The sequence below is a fragment of the Enhydra lutris genome, unplaced genomic scaffold, assembly GCF_002288905.1.
Source record: "Enhydra lutris kenyoni isolate GAN:26980312 unplaced genomic scaffold, ASM228890v2 scaffoldscaffold45, whole genome shotgun sequence".
NCBI lineage: Eukaryota > Metazoa > Chordata > Mammalia > Carnivora > Mustelidae > Enhydra > Enhydra lutris.
In genome coordinates this window covers 966,492-973,901 of record NW_019154129.1, presented here as the reverse complement: position 1 = coordinate 973,901, position 7,410 = coordinate 966,492, and the positions used below count along the sequence as shown (strand labels likewise).

Below are 7,410 nucleotides of genomic sequence, written 5' to 3'. Positions count from 1 at the left end.
CACTTTTATTTATTTATTTATTTTAAGATTTTATTAATTTGACAGGCAGAGATTACAAGCAGGCAGAGAGGCAGACGGGGGTGGGGTGGGGCGGGGAAGCAAAGAGCCGGAAGGGGGGATCGATTCCATGACTCTGGGATCATGACCTGAGCCCAGGACAGAGGCTTTAACCCACTGAGCCACCAGGCGCCCCTGATAGGCACCGTTAAAGCTCATTTCCCATGTGTAAAAATAGGCACGGGAAGGACTATCAGCAAGAAAGGCGGAAGGTTAAATCGAGTTAGGAAATGTGAAGGGGCAACTACATAGTTTGGAAAAGTAGTAACATGTTTAGATAGGAAATTTCGGTAAGACATCCGGAGCTTTTTTTTTTTTTTTTTTTTTTTTTTGACAGACAGATCACAAGTAGGCAGAGAGAAAGAGGAGGAGGAGGCAGGCTCCCCGCTGAGCAGAGAGCCCTACGTGAGGCTCGATTCCAGGACCCTGGGATCATGACCTGAGCCGAAGGCAGAGGCTTTAACCACTGAGCCACCCAGGCGCCCAAGACATCCGGAGCTTTTTGTTTCGTCTTGAACCTGTTACCTTTCTTTCTTGGACCTTATTTGCCTACTGATTTGCAAAAAGGTAGGGATGTCCTGAGGCTTAGAGTTGATATCTAGGATTCAGCAAATTTTTATTTACGGAGAAAAAAAAATTGGTGATCGTTGTACGTTTTCCAATGACCACAAAAAAAGAGGTGCTCTCTTTACAGATAAGAAAAAAGTAGCAATTTCAAGGAACACTTCAGGGGTTCAGACCTGAACAGGGTTACCATATAATTTTCGAGACTATAGTTTGCAGTGAAGACTACGTTTTCCAGCGTGCATCACGCTTCCCGCAAGTATTAAACGCCAGGGCGCAAGTACCCAGCCAGGGCGCGTACCCGGCCGCGCAATGCACCTCGGGTATTGTAGTTTTTTGGAGGCCCAACCGTTCCAACGGCCCCGGAAGCAACCACCGGAAGTGCCGCCCGAGGAGGTGGAGTCCGGGAGGTGGCGGCGGCGGTGGCGGTTGCCAGGATCCCGCGTTGCCGCCTGAGACCCGTAATATGGCGGGGAGGAGAAGGAGAAGGAGGCGGCGGACCGAGCTGCGCTCTGTCAGTACAAATTGAGCTGTTTGCTTCCTGACAAGGCCCGTGGCGAAGGAGAAAAAGCCTGACCGGGCCGTGGGAGATCAGGTGTGTGCATAAGGCGGGGGCTAGGTACATCCTCAGTGGGCCCCTCCTGCGAGGCCACAGGGGGAGGCGGAATTGGCGCCTTGGGAGCTGAGGGTGTGAGCTCTGTAGGGAACCCGAACGCAGGTGCTGGGATCCCGTCTTCGAGCCCAGAGAAGGACGCCGGGTATGAGGTGACAGGTGCCCGGGGACCAGCGACACTCCGCGCGGAGGTGATGCTCGGATGCTGACGCTGCCTGGTGGGCCCTCGGGATGGAACCTTAGCAGAGGAGCTGGGGGAGGTGGGCGTGGGGCGCTGGGGTCAGGGCAGAGGGTTCCTGGCAAATAACTTCGGGGCAGAGCCGGGGAATCACCTCCTGTTGATAAAACTGGACCGTTTTTCTTCCCCCAAGATGCTGCCGAGGGAGTCATCCTCAGGGTGTGCTCTGGCCATTCCGAAAGCCGGTTACCACAACCGAAGGCCCTAGCTAGCCGTGCTGTTTATTCTGCTTTGGAGACTCAGGGGGAATAAGCTTGAGGCTAATAAAGCAAATTCTCTTGATTGCCCCTGATGCTGCTAGGTGATTCCCACTCTGCTTCTATCTTGTCCTAATCCCAGTTCCCTACCCCCAATTTAGGCAAGTGGAATGCGCCTAGAGATTGATGGGGAGGGGTCTGGAAACAACGAAATGAGGAAGAGGACCCCTTTTGCATGTTTTAAAATTACATTTGAATCCTGCCAGGAACCAACCACTGTCACTGCCCTTCAGGAATTCATAATCTTGTGATAAAAATCATAACAATCATCATCCTCTTAATAATAAAGGCAGTCCCCATTTATTGATGCTTTCTGCATGTCCTGCATTATGCTAATTGCCATACATGTATTAGCTCATTGAGTTCTTGAGACAGATACTCTGATTATCCCTGCATTACGTATGAGGAAATTGAGGCATAGAGATGGTAAGTAAATTGCCAAGAACACACAGCTAGTATGTGCCTGAATAACGAACCGTTCCCTTTATTGTGTATACAAGGAGATTACATCTTTGGGAGCACTGAGAGGTAAACAACCAGCTAGGATTTGAAATCAAGGCAAGATCAGTTATATGTTACTTTTACCATTCCCTTTAGTGACATTTCTGGTAGAACACTGGTGAGGAGTAGCTAGCAGAAGGATGAATCTATGGGATTTGCAAAGAGGCTCATTTGGAGAAGGGTCATGGTATAAATGGAGAAGACAAGGCATGTCTGAACTTGATGCAGCTGGCAAATTATTGGTTCAAGTGGACCAGTAATGCCTGATGGTAAAGTCCGGGTCAGTAGATTTGTGGTTGGAGTGGCATTTTGTCAAGGCTCCTTTAAAAAAAAAACTGTTGACAGATAATTGTGGTTTGAGAAACAAAGTGCCCTCTTGCTTAATCATATAGGATACGATGCTCATTTTTTTTTTTTTTTAATAGGGGGAGAGAGAGACAGAGAGAGGAAGGGGGAAGAGCAGTGGGTGAGGGAGAGAGAGAACCCCAAGCAGGTTCCATGCCCAGTGCAGAGCCCAGGGAGGTTCTGGATCTCACAACCCTGAGATCACGACCTGAGCCAAAGTCAAGAATCCAGTGCTTAACCGGCTGAGCCACACAAGTGCCTGATGATGCTCATTTTTAAAAAATGATTCCCTTTGCGGTTTAGAGGTACCATTTTCTTCAGAGAATAGTGTCATCCATGAAATGACATTCTCTAAATTCCATTCTTCCTTTCTAGCTTCTTTGCTGTATAGTCCACTCTCTTTTTTCCTCCTGGTTTCTCCTGGTTTATTGATTGAGCTAATTACCCTAATTCATTTATTCAATACTTTTATCAAGTGCCTACTGTGTGCTGACGCTGTTCTGTGTAATGGGGATTCAGTGGTGAGCAAGACTGAAAAGGTACCCATGCTTATGGAGCTTACGTTTTGGTGGAGGAAGACAGACAAAACCCAAGGAAATAAACAAGATAATTTCAGATAGTGGTAAGTGCCATGAAAATTGGGAAGCAGCAGGGCAATGTGATGTGATAGTGACTGATGTAGGGTTAATGTAGATGGGATCGTCAGGGATGGTTTGAGGAGGGGGGCATCCAAGTTGAGACTGAAGGATAGGAAAAGTTCAGTCATGCTCTAGCATCATTTGGTGATTTCTGTAATCAGCCATATTAGCACTTGTATTTGGGTATTTAATGCACTATCATATGCCATAGTTATGCTGTGATAGTCTATTACTGTACATCTGCAATATGCATGACATACGGGTCTTTTGAAGAGATACGAATTTAACTTTCCAAAGCAATGAGGCATATCTATATGATGTTGTTGGAAAAAAATAAAACTTGCCCTAAGAGTCTTTTATTTATTCCTTACATTTCCCAGACCTTTAAAATAGAATTTCATGCTTTGCTTGTGTACCCATAGAAAGTATATTTCTTTCATTGTATTTACGTTCCTGTTATGCTGGCTGCAGGGGTTGTGTTAAAAAATATTTTTGAGTATTTTAGTAGAAATGGGATCATTTGAATTTCTGTTACATTTTAGCTTCAGCATATTCTGGTTCTTAAGACAGCGTAATGGGGTTTGAAATCCAGACTAAAAAATGAGGCCTTGCTATGGTTGTCATGCAGGAAGGTATGGTGGTTTGTTTTTTTGGCTTGTTTTGTGAATATGTTTGCAAAACAATCTCATTTATACTCTAGAGATCCATTTCTTTGAAATTAAACTCACACTTTGCATAAGTCAAATACAGAAATAATTAGAATTGATGGGATGGTAGGAAGTTTTGTTGATAAGACTACCAGTTGGTCAAAATATATCTGATTTTTTTTCATAATCAAATCAGAAGAAGCTTTTTCTTCATTTCTAATTGTGTTATAATTTATCCCTGACACCTTCATGGAATTTTTAAGTGCCTTGAGGCTTAAGACAGTATCATACTCCATCTTATTTCATCTCTGCATATCTCACATCATCAGTTGAATTTTTCTGCCCCACCCTTCTTTGTTAATTAATTGTTTTAAAATGAACACTTACAGGAACATTATTGTATTAGTTTTTCTGTTTTCACAGTTTATAACCTTGCTGTTGATGAGTCTGATGATGTCTCTCTTTTTACTTTCCCTTGTTTGTTTAAAGGAAACAAAGCCAGACTTAATGCTGTGGAAACAGGCAATTAAATATTTAACACTAGCTAAATGAGCAAACTTGCTAGCTAATCCTTCCTGATTACCTTGAATTTTTATAGCCACCATCACAATTTTCCAGAAATTGTGAAATTACTGGGCTGATGGTTTTAAGTAGTTTGGTGGTAGTTCCAGTTTTCAGCAATGAAATAGAATTAATATGAGAACCAGTAGATTTCCCATCTCTGACTGATTTGCCTAGTGACCAGGAAGTCAAAGTGTATTTTTGAGATGTGAAATAGACTTTGAACTTCATGATAACAAAAGAATTTTTAAAGTAAATATCCTCTTTTATGTAAATAGCTTTTTTGTCTCCAAAAAATACCCTTTTTGGCTACAAAAGCTTTTCTACCTTTGTATGATTTAGTTTTTGTTATGTAGATAAGTCCTGCTAAGGAAAATACAATATTCTATTTTGTAATCTAAAGTTTGTGAAGTGGTACAGAACTTTTTTTCCATTAAGAATTTTTCACCGTCGAGTTCTTAGTACTTTTTTAGACAAGTCATATTTAAAGATTGGTTTATATACTTACTTGTGTTCAGACATATTTACTATATGAAACAAGGCTTAACTGGGTAGGATCTTAAGGTGCTTATCTATACTTAGGAATTAGCTGCTCATCAGTATAAAAAAAAAAACTACAAACCTCTGGGAAGGCAAATTTTAGAAGTTGTGAATTCTAGACATATTTCTGTGCTAAATAAAATTTGCCAAATAATTAAGATATGTTCTTTTCAGCACATTAAAAATGACATTTTTCTCTCTTACAGTGTAATTGTGGGAAGATGGAGGAGTATGAGAAGTTCTGTGAGAATAGTCTTGCCAGAATCCAAGAGGCATCACTATCCACAGAGAGCTTTCTGTCTGTACAGTCTGAAAGCATCTCACTTATTCGCTTCCATGGAGTGGCTGTGCTTTCTCCACTGGTAAATATTCTTTGATTTTGAAAAAATCGTTTTTCTATAGTGAATCACTAAGATAGTTTACAGAAAAACAAAAGAAAAGCTTATAAAGATTGAAAAATATGGCTCTTACTTAGAATTAAAGAAAAACAAATGAGTTTGCATTTTTTTTTTTTAATCTACTTGATAGGCCAAGATCCTAGTGTTCCTTAGTTTGTGAGGAAAGGTGCTTATACTGCATTTTTGCTGAGAAAAGCACTTGACTTTATTTTTGGGGGACCATTTTGGTAATGTTTATCAGAATCTGAATGTAACTTTGACTTAGCAGATCCATTTTGGGGAATATCTTAGACTTTTACTTGTCTGTGCCAGAAGAAGTGCGTACAGGTTATGGAGTAGCATTGTTTAAAATAGCAAAAGATTAACAACCAACTTAAATGTCTAACAGTAGTAGACTAGTTTAACAGACTGTGGTCCATTTTATAGAATCTTATTCATGCCATTAAAACGAGTGCAGTAGACCTAAATGTGCAGGCATGGAAGGTTCTCCACAGTCTATTGTAAATCACTGCACACATTATGCTCTCAGGAGCAGGGTAGAATAGTGGTTAAAAGCCTGGCTCTAGAGCCTTCTGGTCTTGGTTTAAATCATTACTCTGGGCCGCCTGGGTGGCTCAGTCAATTAAGGGTTTGCCTTTGACTCAGGTCATGATCTCAGGGTCCTGGGATTGAGCCCCACATTGGGCTCCTCCCTCAGCAGGGAGCCTGCTTCTTCCTCTGCCTGCCCTGTTCATACTTTCTCTCGTTATCTCTCTCTCAAATAAATAATAATTTAATTTAATTTTTTTAAAGATTTTATTTATTTGTCAGAGAGAGAGAGAGAAAGAGCACAAGCAGGCAGAGTGGCAGGCAGAGGCAGAGAGAGAAGCGGGCTCCCTGCTGAGCAGGGAGCCCGATGTGGGACTCGATCCCAGGACCCTGGGATCATGACCTGAGCCGAACTGAAGGTAGCAGCTTAACCAACTGAGCCACCTAGGCGTCCCTCAAATAAATAAAATCTTTAAAAAAAAAAAGTCTTACTCTGCATCTTAGCTGCTGTGCAAACTTGCAGGCCCATTTTCTTTATTTGTTAAATGAGGATTAAAAATAGTATCTACTTCACAGGGTTGTTTTGAAGATTAAATGCTCTAATATATGTACAATGCTTACAACACTATTTGGGTCATAGGAGGTACTTATATATGGTTATAATATATATATAAGTTAACTATTTGGATTTTTATATAAGAATATTCTTTCTCTGAGAAAGGATAAAGGAATACAGGATGGGAAGGAAAGCACTCTTTCCATATAAACTCTTTCATACTGATTGGATGTTTTTAAAATGTGTGTGACTTTATTTCAAATCAGGAAATTAATATAATTGAAAGTAACAGAGTTAAAAACATTTCTATAACAGGAGTTAAAAGATCAGTATCTTCTGCCAACACTTTGTAATGAAACTTTCAAACACAAAAATAGAAAGGGTGGCACAGCGGCCATCCATAATACATACCATTTAGAGTCCACAATTTTTAACATTTTTGTCATCTTTGCTTTATTGTGTTCGTGATTTTATGTGTGTGTGTGTATACATACATACATACTCTTTTTGTTTTATTGCTGAGCCGTTTGAAAATTGCAGGTACATAACACTTATCCCTTAAATATTTTAACATATGTATTCTAAAAATGAGGATACCCTCCTACATAAAACCCCAATACCATTATCACACTTTAAAAAAATTAGTAATAATTTTAATAGTATCTAATATTGGTTCATATTTAGATTTCTGTGTTTGTGTGCAAAATGTCTAATTATAACTTTTTTTTTTCCTAGTCTGGGTCCAGTCAGAGTTCACAAATAGCATTAGCGTGTTATGTTTTTTAAAATCTATTTTGATCTAGAACAGCTCCTCTACCTTTAAAAAAAATATTTTTTTAAAAGATTTTATTCTTAAGCAATTTCTATACCCAGCATGGGGCTTGAACTTACAACCCTGAGAGTGACTCAGCCAGCCAGGCATCCCCCATTTTTTTTTTTTTTTTTTTTTTTTTTTTTTTTTTTTTTT

The 7,410-nt window shown here is 40.3% G+C and overlaps 1 protein-coding gene across 3 annotated transcripts in view; it reads left to right on the top strand.

Moving 5' to 3' along the window:
• The first annotated feature begins 1,074 nt into the window (after window positions 1-1,074).
• LOC111156188 (centriolar coiled-coil protein 110) overlaps window positions 1,075-7,410 on the top strand; it is a 24,521-nt gene continuing 18,185 nt past the window's right edge. For all 3 annotated transcript variants that reach the window (XM_022516911.1, XM_022516908.1, XM_022516909.1), the window contains exons 1-3: window positions 1,075-1,216; window positions 3,052-3,197; window positions 5,168-5,323. In XM_022516911.1, the coding sequence (XP_022372619.1) occupies window positions 5,183-5,323 (141 nt within the window). In that variant the 5' untranslated portion in view covers window positions 1,075-1,216; window positions 3,052-3,197; window positions 5,168-5,182. The remainder of the gene's footprint in view (window positions 1,217-3,051; window positions 3,198-5,167; window positions 5,324-7,410) is intronic.